Below are 15,427 nucleotides of genomic sequence, written 5' to 3'. Positions count from 1 at the left end.
CCCGAAACTTCTCAATGCCCACCATCTTATTTTTTATTTACCATGTTCACTTATTAGTATACATATTATAGATAAACGTAAACTAATAAAAATAATTGAATCCACTGCTTTTTGACCTCTTGCTACCTCTGTAGTTTTTACAATGTAGTGGAAGGAAAATAAAAACTTGTGTGAATTTTAGAAACATGTTTTTTAATATTTAATTAATGTAAAATATTGCCATTTTTTAAATACGAAAACGACATTTTCTTTTGTCATTCTTCTCAGACTTTAATATTAGGCTTATCACCCTCTAGTGATGAAGAAAGCGAACTTGTAAGTTTTAGCAGCAACGGAATCGAGGTTCGCGATGGTGGGATATGGTGGAGAGTGTGATTTTTAAAATGTTAGGTAGGCTTACAGTATGTTGTGTAGGATTATATTTATAATTTGGAAAGTTATATTCCAAGGATTCTGAGAATTATGTCACGCCTGGCAGATTATTTTGTAATAGTGGGTTTCGATCATGAGCGAGCAAGTAAGTATGAAACATTTGATTTGAAAGATTGACACTAATTAAGTAAGAGTAAGAATTTAAATTATACTTCACAGTTACAGGTTAAAGGTTAACATGGTTATTATTTTTTACACGCTGAAACTGACAGTGAAATTAAATAGTTAGTTTTAACTTAACTATTAATGTGAAAAACTAGACTGATAGTAATATTAATAACGTCATAAAAATGATAATTTAATAATAAAAAAATGGATAAAACGTACCGATAGTGCAATACTAATACTAATAGCGTTATAATATTTGTGCAATCAAATTGAATGATAAATGCCTGCAGGCTATATCATAGTACATGTAATCCAGCAATTAGACCATGTCATGAGAAATGACTTTATCAGTTTTGGCGCAAAAGTTAACACTTGAAAGTCGAGTTTGAAGGTTGGATTGGATATATGACCATTAGTCATTACCCCATAGGTTTACAAGAATGTGCACTTGACATTATCTTATTATGAAAGTTGGTTTCTAACAGTATAACTATTTTGCATTTTAACTAAAATGTTTATGTATTTATAATAATTCTTAACTCTGTGTGTGTGGGTGAGGTTATGTATGCATGCTATGACCTTTTACAGAGTGATATTTAACATGGTATTATGTAATTGATGTCAGAGTTACCTACAATTTATTTTACTCTACATTGCTAATTTGGCAACAGTTCATGTTAGAGAAGAATAAATACAATATACCAAGATACTTAAAAAAACTGTATATATGCATTTCAGAGGTTCTAGAGGTTATGAAAATACAATATGTAACTGTAAGATGGACAACTGTTTTTATTCTTCACCAATCACCTTCTTGCACTCGAACTTATCTGAGCCAGATTAATGTTGGTAATTCATAGACATATCTTGAATACAAATACATTTGTAACACATCTGATTTTTTTTTTCTACAACAAGCTTGTACATTTTGAGATGGTCTAAAGTGCTTACTGTAAAAGATGCTTAAGATGGCTTAAGGTCGATAAGTCACATTAAGCACAGTTTACATTAAATAGGTTATATGTATGACTTAATGTGATTGTTATGTTGCTTTTGTTATTGAAATTCTCCAATCTTTTCTATACAATATTGGGAAGTGCCTGTGTTGAAACGTTACAAATTTGCATATGAATATTTCGAATTTAAGCACATAAAATTACGTTAAGCATTTTTTTACAGTAAGGTGCTTAGACTGTCCCACATATTTGAATAAAAGCTTGCCACATTTCATGTAGATACACTTAGTTGATTTGGAATTATAGTCAATATTCCTTCTCCAATATAGGGTTGGTCCAATTAAGGAATGCACATTTCATGAAACAGTACTTTATTCCTGAAATATCATTCAGTTATAAAATATGTATTTCTTCTGTTACAGTTATTCTTTATGAAATAAATGTGAAATTATTATTATTGTAAATGTAACTTCTGACATAATGAAACTTAGGACAATCAAGGGGAGTAAGTGATAAATTTCAAGCAGTTCATTAGAATATAAGTTACAAATGAATGTTGAAGTGGTAAAGATAAAGCTTTGTGGGCTGGTTGTTGGCCTAATTTATAGTATCTTCCAAACTAGTCATCAATTCTGGCCATGAATAATTCAGTTTTGATGTATTAAACAGTACTTTGAAAAAGAAAATGCTGAGATGACAAAGCATTTAATGAACAGAGACAACAGAAATAAATGTTTTTATCATAAATACTGTGGGTAGATTACATCATTGACACTTATAATAACTACCTGAGGAAATAACTGTCCATTGCATCAAATTATATACTTTTATTGTCATAAAGACAGAAAAGGTAAGTATAAACACATAATTAACACAATTTAATGAAGAGAAAAGATGATTAAATAATGTAAATAACAGTGTTGGCAAATAGCTAATTTACTTATCAACATAGTTACGAAAATGTGAGATATGATGTGAATGATGTTGAATGATAATAAGGGACTATGAATGACAAATGAGTAGAGTTGACTCCAACTGGATGCATGAATACGGATGAGGCTTCATATATGTGGTTTAGTTATTACTGGCATCCAGTAAGAACCAATGTAAGTTTAAGAGACAATGACTAACTATTTTCTGTTAGTGAAAATTTTAGCTTATTTAACCTTATATTAATTTTATAACATAGGAGTAGAGAATACAAAAGACACCCTCAGATCTTTTATATAGAACATATCTTATGCCCATTTTGATGCTCGGTATAAGAAAATTGTATGTGCTTTTTTTTACAAATGGTTGCTATGATGGGTATTAAAGAGTTCTTACCTTTAATCATTTACTCATTGTACTTCACCTCTGTATAACAAACTCTAATTGCTAAATCATGATATATTTCCTTCATGGTATAATGAAATGCTTGAAATTTATCTTTTGATAATTTTATTTACTAATTGAAATGTATGCCACACCATCTGATGGTGTCAGAATATTGTATAATACATTAAATTAATTACATATGAGATGGTAGAATGGAATATAATGTAATGATTAATTAAAACTATATCACTTGAAATAATTATAACTGAATGTGACATCTCATTATGAATAGTTATCCACTTAATCATGGAATAAATATCAAAATATTGATGTTTGTATTATATATATGTAATGTAATCTGTACAGAATCAATGGAATTACTGAATGGTAAGTTCCAAACAATCTGTCAGATCTTGTGGTGGGTACATCATGGTGTAATTTAGTAATTCTCAACTGTTGGTTTGTAGAAATATCCAGAGAAAAGAAAGGAAATTTATAATAATGATAATTGAAAATGTACATTGTAATGAGATTACTAAGTTTCAATATTGGGATGTATGATTTAAGGTGAAGGACTTGGTTAAGATACTTACCTACCCTCAATCTGATACTGAATCAGAAACTTCACATGCAACTATATATAGGAGTAAAGAAGGCCCAGTAGAAAATGTATTGATAAAGGAATCAGTCAGTGAAGATTATTTTATCATTTCTAATTATGGAGTTGCAGAATCTAACTCTTTAAGAAACTTCACATGCAACTATGTATAGGAGTAAAGAAGGCCTATTAGAAAATGTATTGATAAAGGAATCAGTCAGTGAAGATTATTTTATTTCTAATTATGTGGTTGCAGAATCTAACTCTTTAAGAAACTTCACATGCAACTATGTATAGGAGTAAAGAAGGCCTATTAGAAAATGTATTGATAAAGGAATCATTTGTGAAGATTATTTTATTTCTAATTATGGAGTTGCAGAATCTAACTCTTTCAGAAACTTCACATGAAACTATGTAGAGGAGTAAAGAAGGCCTAGTAGAAAATGTATTGATAAAGGAATCATTCAGTGAAGATTATTTTATTTCTAATTATGGAGTTTCTGAAAGATTTAGATTCTGCCACAGGCTCGATCCTTTGGACTGACCTCATAACCATTTTGTGCTTGTAATAGTTTTCATGCTATAACTTTTATATTAGTAAGCATGTGTTAATGTAATTTGGCAGATTATCAGTAAACATTACAATGTTTTCATACACAAAATATCAAAGACAAAGAGTATACAATGTTCATTGTTTGCAGTAAAACTTATGATGATACCAGATAACAACTGCAGAGATTATAATAATTGACAAGGTGGAAATTGATGTATTATAAGAAATAGTAAAACACTAGAATGCAAAAAAATATCTATAGTTACCAATATTTCATGATGGTTTTCTAATTCCATCATCATCTTGAATAACTTAAAAAATAATTAAAACCTTTGTAAAATAAGTATCATAACCATTCAAGTGAGAAGTTTTGATACAGGCAGAAGTTTTGAAAGACCAAATTAAAATGATTAATATGTTTACATTTTAAGAGTACAGGAAACACATGCAATGCTGAGAAATCAATAAATCAAACAACTTATTGTACTATATTGTATGTCAGAGGTGTATGACAAATCCAAACTTTTGTTTTTATTTTTCAGTGATTCCAGTCTAGCTAGAGCTAGTTCTAATTAAATAAGATTCCTGTTCATGTAAATAGGTTAATGATGTAGTGGTGTTGCTTATTGTTATTAGTCCATGTGTAACAAGTTCTGGCAAACACAGTTAAATGAGCAAGATATTCATCATTCTCTTTAAGTGAATAAAGAATAATGAATGTTAACATGCTACAGTTTTTTGATCAATCTTATCATAAGTCATGCTCACAACCAGGATTTATTTTTAGGGGCTTATTTTCAATTCACAAAAAGAAAGATCTCTACAAATATAAAAAAATACAGTTTATAAGGAAATAACATAATATTTACATTATAATTATTATTTTTTACCTTATTGTTTTAATTATGTATAAATTTACATCCATTTCTTAATTTCATTTTATTGTATATGAAATATAGTTTAGATGTATGGATACATATATCATAAGGAAAATGTTAAAGTATAATAATATAGTATGTAGAAGCTTCAGAATAAGAATTGGGGTTTTACTAAATCAACATTGAGGATATGAGATATCAAAATATTTTTATAATGATTACTGTCAGAGAACCTCTGTATCTTTAACAAGAAAACAACAAGATTTTTTTTTGGAATATTATTTTCCCATCATTATAAAAAGTATACAAACATAATATACTGAAAAATAAATGAAAATTCATTTAGCTATGGCAAAAGCAATATGCAAAACAAGAAGTGGAGAACCATGGAGTAATTGGAACAAAGTGATAAAAGCTTAGCTTGGTGATGTGCCATTAGAAGAATGATTTGTTTCTTAAATCATGTGAAAAGCTTGCTTTGTCATTTTATACTTCATTTGAAGTATGATGTTGTATATATATATATATATATTAATTTTTTGTAGAACTAGGTCAGGTGTAGAATTGATAGGGTTAGTTATATAATTTTTCACTTGACCATATCAAGTTTTGTTTTTAATGATAATTTTAAAGTTTGTTAAGCCATATTTACGGTTGAAAAATAAAAAAATCACTGAAAAGAAACGTTAAAAAAATGAATATAACACAGGATTAAAACTTATTAAATCCATTAAATGAAAACTTCTGATTAGCAAATAAAAAAAAGGTAAACTTGTTTATAATTTTGGTTGGTTAAAAAGTTTTTATTGTATGCCAGTGATTGTGAAGACAGTGAAAATATGTTTTTTTTTTGAATCAAAACAAAGACAAAATTTATGTACAATTTTATAAATATTTTTTATTGAAAGCTTTCCAAGAATGTAGAAAGGCATAAGAATCAATAATTGAAATCCGTAACAAAGGTAATAATTTTGGTTTCCAAAATGAAAAAAAAAACATTTCACAAATAACTTTTTTCAAATTTCTTAAGCTGAGAATTCATACAAACACCACATTTGAAACCAATATATTATATTTTATAGAAATTACATAAATTGTAGAAAATACTTCTTAAGTTCCATTGTGAAGTTTTTTTTTTTGGAAATGCAGTAAAACAAACCATATGACAGGTGAATCAAGTTGATGCATTTGGGCATTTTAGGGTTAAATATTATTGTTGTTGAATAAAAATCAGTTTTGGTTAGGCAGAGAGACCTAAATAAGTGAGAGTACATAATTATTTAATTTTTGATTTACATACTTATTTTAGTTAACCTATCAGTTTCTTACTATGAACTGATCAAACTCAAATGTGAATAAAAAAAATAATTGCTACATTTAAAAATTTTTACAGTCTGGTGAAAAAAAAAGATGTGTTAAAATGGAAAGAAATATAGAAAAAAACATGATGTTTGGACTGATGGTGGTGAAGGTATATGCACATAAATTGGAAGATGACTGAAACAAGTCTAAAACTGAAAAACTAATCACTATTGACTTGTAATCAGTATTTCTTTAAATATACATTAAAATTTTATTGTATTCACTACTGGCAACAGAGCACTACTTTGATGGCTTGAGTGACTCATCCAGCACTGTGCCAAGATCCATTTCTTCAGACATGCTATTGATTCCCATCTGTATTAAACATGTGATCCAAATTATAATAACTCATATTTTGTTGTAACATGTAAGTGGTTTAGTTCATTCAAGTTTGTTGGAGGATAACTGCAAAACTCAGGTGTATACATTTTTCTAGAATTTTGGATTTCTGGAACTTTGGATAAAATAACTGTCTTTTAAAAGGCATGATAATGTGATAGCATTTGTGATGATCACTGCTGTCAATGCACAGTATTGCCTGGAGTGATGAGTGACTTCCATTTAGTTATTCTGTTACTGTACCCCTTTCTATGAAGATGGCTTTTTATGGTATTATGGCACACTTATGTCTGCCCTGCAACAGTAGTAACTGTTTGATGTGGATTATTCTTCATGTTTCTTTTCACATCATGAAGAGTCCATTCTGTTGGCTTTGGGTACCCAGGCTTTGCAGAAACTGTTGTTTTCCAAAGCAACTGGAACTGATTTGTTACCCTATTTGCTCTGCTCAGCAGTATTGCAAGAGGCCTGGGGAATCATTCACTTTGACTGTCTTCCCATCATTCAGATATGCAACATCATGAAAATACAGTTAATTCTCCAATTCCTTTCATTTATGGCATGGCTGTTTGTTTTCTATGGTCTTTACCAAGCTATACTTGTATTTATACATCAGGATTATTTGTGTATGTCATCATGGAGTAGGTTGATTTATATTTTTCTGGATAGTCAACTTACTTGTAGGCTGTTTATATTTGTTTCAACAATTTAAATTCAAGAATGATTGATCTTTTACACACGTATACTAATGTTCAATTAACTGATGTTGTTCCAGTTTGGATTTAACTGGATTAGCAAATTTGTAAGTTATCTATAGTTCCTGACAAGGCTGTAATAGCCAAAAAATTGAGCTAAAAACATATATTCTGCGGGTATAAGTCATTTTTCATTTACATAGAAATGCTTAGTAATTTTGCTAAGCTACACTGCTTTAATATACAAGTTAATCACATTCATTGGTGAATATGAACAATGACTAACTATGAGGATTTTCAGTGTTACACTACATGTTAAAAGGTTTGTGAAATTTAAGTAATCTGGAAAGAGAGAAAATGAATCTTTTTTTTTTTTATGAGGAAACAAAATCAAGTAATTTAAAGTGATGAGCTATCACACAGCTTATTTCTTTGTAGTGTTCATTTTACAGCATGTTTGCTATTAGGCATCACTATTATTTTCAGAAATGATTTACTGTTGTATACTTGTCCATTAGATATCGTGAACTATCAAACTATCACCAAAGTGTAATTATATTGCATTCCTATGGCTATTGCTTTGAATGACTAATAGCTGATTTGTGGAATGCTTTCACATACATTTTACAATTTTTCTTTTGATAGATACTAAGTAATGATAATATAATTTATAAAAAATTCAAGGGTTCTTAATATAAAAAAAAATTAATTTAACTAAAGGAATTAATTTATTTTAAGTCTGGGTGTGATTCTTTATATACAGGGCCATACAATGGGTAGTGCAAGCAGTGTGTTCACACAGGACATCAATTCAAAGGAAGAGGGGGTGTTGATTTCCCAACTGATTAACAAAGCAAACTAATGGGGGGGGGGGCACCATCAAACATTGATATGAAACTGTTGTTTATGTAAGAAGCTCAAAAAGTTATTTTGAAATCATTTTTTTTTGCTGATATTTTTTTTCATACTGTTAGGAAGTGGTAACAGCTATGGGAAAGTGTTGCAGCGGTTTCCAGAGAAGGACTGGGAAGATACCCCATTTTTTGATGGAATAGAACTGGTGAGTTTTGATATTTGGAATATTTTGTGTTAACTTGTTTAATTTAAAGAGATTCAGGAAACAAACCATTAAATTCAAAGCAGAGGGAGTTGATAAATTTATGATAATGTATAACTACATATCATAAGCAAACAGATTTTTAATTTTCTTGCATAAATTATCATGTGACTAAGTACAACATACAGGGTAACCATGAACCCAGAGATGTTAGGGAAGATTGTATGTCCCCACCTTTTTATCTTGGAATTTGCATGTGCATGCAAACATACTACTTAGCTATAACAGTTATTAGTGTATCTTAGCATATTCTTAATCACTTATTCTGTGTTATCTTATCCATTGATAATTGTCAATTTATATTTGATTTTAGATCAAATATTCTTTTATTAGTGGTTCTTACATGTGTAGGTCTGGAAAATCTGGAATTTTGTCTAGGAAGTCAGAAAAAAAAACATTTTGGAAAGGATGTGACCACCTTGATACAAAATTAAAAATCTGTTTGAAGTATATCAAGAGTGTCAGAATGGTGGTACTGTTAGATCTTGATTTTATCAGTTTACTCAAGACTTGTATTTTTATAGTTAAGTAGTTTATTCTGATGTGTAAGCTGTATATTTTAAGTAGAATTTTTAGAAATATATAGTAATGAAAATAATTATGGAAACACTCAAGTCGTACACACAACAGGCAACAAATAATGGCAACTAGATCGTGAATTTATAAATGGTACAAAACATTATAAGAGAAAATACAGAAGGAAAGCTATTAAATTGTACAATGCACAGAGCATTACAATTTGTTTTCATGCTGCTATACAGTTTATCATTGTATAATGGTGGAATATTGTTTCAAATGTCCTGTATTACTCTCCATAGTTCAGTCAAGTTGCTTAGTCACCTTTTGTACTTCTCATTTTCTGTATAAACCCATACAACCTTGAGAATGTTTTTATCAGGACCTTGTGTTGACTAAGTCCTGGTTGTGACTGTTCCATAAGCCTCTGTTGCATTAAAATATCATTTCACTACATTTATTGTATTTTTAGGTTTATTTTCTGGCTTAAGGGAATTATGATGGATCAGAATTTCCTAATACTTGTTAGCAGTCAGGGTGCCATCAATTTTGTGTATTTATTCATTGCCTTGTAAAAGAGTGATGATTCATGAGCTCAAATGTAGAGGGAGTCATTGCACATGTGTTGCCTAGTTATGCATTGTCCTTTTCCCTACAGATAATTGGTATGTTCAGTGTGTTTTAACAAAGACTTTTTTGTAATAATTCCCAAGCATAGATTTGCGCTAATTTTTGATTTATTTTTCACAGGTTTTGATAGGGGTGTGAAAGCACTTCCACATCTATAGCAGAAAAAATTCTGAAACTTAGGAGCTACTTATGCATATGTTAGCGATTAAATTTCACTAAAACAGGGACAGTCAATCAAAAGAGGAAGTATTATAGGAGAAAAAGTAAAATTGGACACTCATAACTTATGAAATTCTGAGAAATCAAGTGTGACCGACCGACACTTGGCTTTTATAATTATTATTTTGACAACTTTTATAATTTTTATGATAATGTGATTAAACAACAGTTAAAAGATTATAATTTAAAACAAGGAAATTAAATATATTGAAAAATTTGATTTAGATTAAACAGTAGGCTAACTTGTGAGATACACTAGTGCCTCGATTATTCGCTGTTTCTGTTATCTGTGATTTTTTGTTTTCTCCAAACTACAGATAATCGAGGCATCAGTGTTTACTTTCACAGCAATGAGTGCATGCTAACAATCCTATGATATCAACAACCACTTGATAGTATTGCCTGAACTAACTGCCTTTGGTCCCATCTTTGTCTAAACACACGCACTGATTGGTTGAATTGAGAGAAAGAAGAAAACAAAATGGTTGAACATTAATCACATGTTGTGCAACCACAGCACTTCATTCCTGAAAAAAAACAAAAAAACACGAAGTGCTGATTTCGTGAATAAATCCTAGAAACAGTTTGATTTAGGACTCAAAGAATGCAAAAATAGTATTAAAAAATTTTAATTATATAGATTTTAACATTAGGGATGGATAAAATTGCTTTATCATGTGTCTTAGACTGAAATTGCTGTCATTTTGCACTTTTAATATTATTCACCATTGTATAGGTTTAATTAAAATGGAGATATTTTGTTATGAATTTTGCTTTGATTCAACTACACAGCATCCGTACTATTTCCCATGGTGCTGTGGGAAAAAGTGTTATGTCTTGTTTTATGGAAACCGCTACACAGCAGTTTGACTTGGATGTTGTGCCATCTATCTTTATATTTGACGAGGAGGACCTTTTGGCAGGAAAAGTAAAAAAAACATCATGGCCAAACCAATGCAATGCATAAGAAGTTACAAATGTCTATACTCATAGGCAGAATTCACTATTAACTTTTATTTTAAGTGTTGTTCAAGTTGCATGAGGATAACAAGTACAAAGTTTATCGGCTACACTTTCTAGTCTCTTACAAACACTGTAACACTTTACCAATGAATTGCTGATGTGGCAATGACTTATCAGGGTGTTTTTCAGGAAATAACTGACATGTCTCTCTTTCTCTCTCAGAAACATGTAACAAAAGTTCTACTTTCTTGTGATATGTCTAGTTATCCATTATATATCTTTTCATTTATGTGAAAAATAAAACAAATCAATTATAAATAATAGAATCACCATGAGTAGAGACTTTTGTGACACCAGGTAGAAAGTGTTGAAATGTTACCCCTGTTAATAAGTATTAAATGAGAAAATAAAGATAAACAGTTCTGATGGTTTTGTGCAAAAATATAAGGGGAAAAGATTTTTACCGTGTGTTTGAGTCCTTGGAGCTCGAAAAATGCAAGTGCTTGCTCGAACCCCAGTAACAATTTCATTTTACAATATCCTTTTGTTGTATATAGGTGTTAGGTGCTGCTGACTAATTGTCATTCATCTGGTCAACAGTTATAAATAAGGGATGACTGTTTATGTTGGAATATCAAGTACCAGATTCTGTTCTCCATTTTTTACAACCCCATGTTGACTGTATAGTGTTAAAGGCAATGAAAAAGGATACTTTTTGTTTTGTTGCTTTCTATTATTAATTGTGATGGTATTGGCAAAAGCTCTCTTAGTTTACTATATTTAAAACAGAGTACTTGTATGTATGTGTGTATATCTTGGCATGATAAAAAATGATTAAAAGTTTGTACTTTAATATAAAAATGTTTTAGTGCATTGTTATAATACTAGGGTGTTATGTGTGAAACAGACTGAGTGATGAACTAAGCATCATAATAACATTAGTACGTGTTGCTTGCATTTGTGGGACATGAGAAGCATTGATAGTTTGGAAGTTTTCTCTTGCTGATTGAAACTGAACATAACCCTATATTAGATATTTATATTGTTTGCCTTAGTTTTGTCAACCACAAGGATGGAGTTTCTCCACCACCCGTCAGCAGCCCACTTTCTTTGTATCTGTTCTGACAGACATTGATGCCAACCGTCACTACTGTGCATGTCTTTCTTTCAATGAACCCGTGGCCATAACTCCCAGCAAACCACCAGATGAAGAAGGTGAGGAAGAAGCACTGGACTCTTCAAGTGTTCAACACCATTCCATCATGTATGCCCCAAAGTGTTTAGTACTTGTCTCCAGCCTGGACTATTTCACTACTTTTAGAGTGAGTAAAATATATTTTAAATGTAAATGTTCATTGAAGCTGACCTTTATGGTTGATAATTGTTTTTTTTTGTAGTTGTTATTTACTTTTTAATATAGTATTCAAAGATGTTTGGCCAATCACTTGGTAGGTCTTTATAGATATATCAAAATAGATTTAGTTTGGTAAATATTAAAATTTTTTTTTGAATTATTGAAGTAGAATTCACAATTTCATAGTGACAATTTTTTATTGGGTTTAGGACATTACATAAAGTTTTAGAAACACAAATTAAATATTCTTTGAATTTTCCAGAACTGTTTGGGTATTATATACAGTGTGTACATAGAAAATATGGCAGTTCAGATGGAAACTCTCATTGGAAATATTTTAGGTTGTGTTCAAGTTCCTCCACCTGGTAAGTAAACTTAAGCCTAACACCCTTTTATATATTAAGTGAATAGAATTTGAAACACAATCTGGGTTTATATTTTGGATATTAGTGTCAGTTAGAGTATACTTATATTTGGTACTTTGCATCCTGTTCGAGAAGCTCTGTTTGTAAAAGTCTTGTAGACGTTTATAAAAGTGGAATTAAATAAATAATTTTTCTAAGAAGGATAATCACTAATGTGTGCATTTACCACAATGTGTATTATGTTGCTTAAGTGCTTTTATTTTGATTAATTTAAAGTATATTTTCTTCTCCATATTTTTTTTTAAAGTATGGTAAAAATAAAAGTTAAGCAAACAGAAAATCAGTTTTTTCTTTTCAATTAATGTTTGTCATATGCTTTTATTATGTTAAAGAAAAAACAATTAATGTGATCTGATTATTTTCACCAAAAGTATAATTGAAAATGTAATTTTTAGGTGGAGGTCTAATTGTACTTTTCATAAAAATATATTATTAATATCATCATTAAACAATTAGTGCAACAGATAACAAATAATCAATTATTTGCAATCCCATAATATTCACACATCTAAATTAATTTAGGGTATTAAGTGCTAAAAAAAGATTTAAGTACCCCATAAATGTTAGTTAATATGATTTATTTTGAAAAAAGTTTTTCTGAAGAAAAAAAGTTGATTTTTGGATAGCACTTTAATCGAAAAAAGTCTATACACCTTTCTAACTTAATCAGTCTGAAAAGCCAGAAATGCTACTTATACAACAATGAAAAATACTTAACTTATTATAATTTCTGTATGTTTATAAATATATTTTTAAGTAATAATTTCCACTGAAACCATTATGTATTTTTATGTTTAAGTTACTTTGAGTTTAAAATTTTCATGATCCTTTTATCCAAAAAGAAAGAAGAGATATATTCATAGCAATAAAATTTTTTATCCGAGTTTCAAAAATACTTGGCAGGTAACAAAAACATTATTTTTAGGTAAATAAGATATTTTTCTAGAAGATGATTTGCTGAATTATGCCCATATTATATATACACACACACAAGCATATTGAAAGTTTTTCATTAAACTTGAACAACTTTTGCAAATACAGTCAGTTTAACAATACAAATGGATATACATAAATAATTTTGATCTTACTATTCAGGACCAAGTTTTCAAACATGATTTTTAAGTGGGTATTTCTACATACTGTATACTGAAATAATGGTGCTCTATTTCTTTAAACATTAAACAAAATACAGCATATCATATACTAAAAATAATATTTTTGCTTTTGAGTAAAAATTAAAATGCTCAAAACTATTATATTTAAGATTTAGGTTTTTTGAATGAAACAATAAAAAAAGTGAATTAGCAACAAAAGATGTAATTTTTAGGGAAAATAAAATATAATAAGTGTAGTCTCATATGTAATGACACAATTTAACCTTTTCACTGATGAGAGGATGATATTTCCATATTGGCTGACAATTTTACTAGCCCAAGTAAGGAAAGAAGTTATCAATTATAATTTTTATCTAGCACAGCCAATCAAATAATTTTCTGGAAAAAGAAACATAACCATCAACACAAAATTTATAAAAGGGTTGATGGGTCTTTTTTTTTTATGAAATTTTTGAGCATAAAAAAGTTTAAATATTAGAAGCCATGATGATGCTCATAAAATTCCCTCAACTTCCAAATAACAATTACACAGAATTTAATAAGTGTTTGAAGTGTTGCAAGGCTTCAACTAATACTTTAAAAAATAACATGACTGCAGTTTTTATTTAAGAGTCAATTCTTTGCATCTTAACAGACTAATGTAAAAAAAAAAAAAAAAAAACTTACACTGTCAGGTTATGCAAGGAGATAAAATGTAACCCTAAAAGCTTGCCAACCAATAAAATATAAACAAATAACATAAAATTCAATGAATGTAGACTTATATCATATGGTTACATTAAATAACACTAAAGTAAACACAAGTAAATGGTAAAATTAAACAAAAACAAAAGAATTGGATATCTCAAATAGATGTACCTATCAACTATAGTGTACAAGCTAACTGATAGTTATCTTCATTCCATGCTAATTCTGATATATTTACATACTTTCTTTTGTTATTTTAAACAAGACATTTCAAGTCAGTTTATTTTTTATTCACTTGTAGCTGATGAACAGTTACTATAACAACAACTTCTTACAAAATTGACGACTCTTTCTACACCATTTATTGGAAGTTTTTTTCCTTTAGGTGGACCTCAAGTACGATTCTCAATAGGAGCAGGTGACAGACAAGCATTACAGCCACCACTCAGTACCACATTGCCTGTAACACATGCTACTGTATACCAGCTATTTGAACAACTAGGTAGATTTGTTTATAATAGACCAGAACACATGGTATTTCTTTTAAGTTAATGTAATGTTGATCATTTAAGAAGGTTCAAGATATATATAATTTACAACTGTAAACAACATTCTGTTGGCATTGGCTATGGTAAACATAGTATGGTTGAATTATCATAATTATACAATGTTCTAATTATTAAAAATCCAGAAAGGACTAGGTAAAGAATGTAGTGTTAAAACATATAACAGGGGTGATACTAATGTCTTATGACATGTACAGTTAATTATAATCATGCTTTGCCAGCTTGGAAAAGGCTTTCACACCATAACAATTGTTATTGTAACAAGTAGCTTATGTAAATAGTGTTCCAAAAATTACAGTATTTGTGATGTCCCAAATGCCCTGATGAGCTTTTAATTGACTGAAATGTATTATTGGCAATGGATATGGAAAACATAGTGTGGTTGAAGTACTATTATTATACACGCTTCTAATTCTTGAAAATCGGTAAGGGACTAAATATAGAATGTAGTAGTAAAAAACATAATAGGCCTAATGTCTTATAACAAGTACAATAAATATTGACTGTAATTCTGAATTTCTTTATCTTCACAAAATGTGCAAACTTTTGTTATGTAAAGATCTCTTGTTCAGTATGCTTTAATTATACAATGATTCA

General features: G+C 29.4%; 1 protein-coding gene across 1 annotated transcript in view; it reads left to right on the top strand.

The window, feature by feature from the left end:
• Positions 1–338: 338 nt before the first annotated feature.
• Positions 339–15,427, top strand: part of LOC106460970 (myotubularin-related protein 13-like) — an 89,773-nt gene continuing 74,684 nt past the window's right edge. Inside the window, exons 1-5 of the mRNA XM_022387757.1 lie at positions 339–517; positions 8,213–8,298; positions 11,739–12,005; positions 12,300–12,402; positions 14,650–14,798. Of these exons, the coding sequence (XP_022243465.1) occupies positions 463–517; positions 8,213–8,298; positions 11,739–12,005; positions 12,300–12,402; positions 14,650–14,798 (660 nt within the window). The 5' untranslated portion in view covers positions 339–462. The remainder of the gene's footprint in view (positions 518–8,212; positions 8,299–11,738; positions 12,006–12,299; positions 12,403–14,649; positions 14,799–15,427) is intronic.

The sequence above is a fragment of the Limulus polyphemus genome, unplaced genomic scaffold, assembly GCF_000517525.1.
Source record: "Limulus polyphemus unplaced genomic scaffold, Limulus_polyphemus-2.1.2 Scaffold872, whole genome shotgun sequence".
Classification (NCBI taxonomy): Eukaryota; Metazoa; Arthropoda; class Merostomata; order Xiphosura; family Limulidae; genus Limulus; species Limulus polyphemus.
This window is presented reverse-complemented; position numbering and strand designations above follow the sequence as displayed.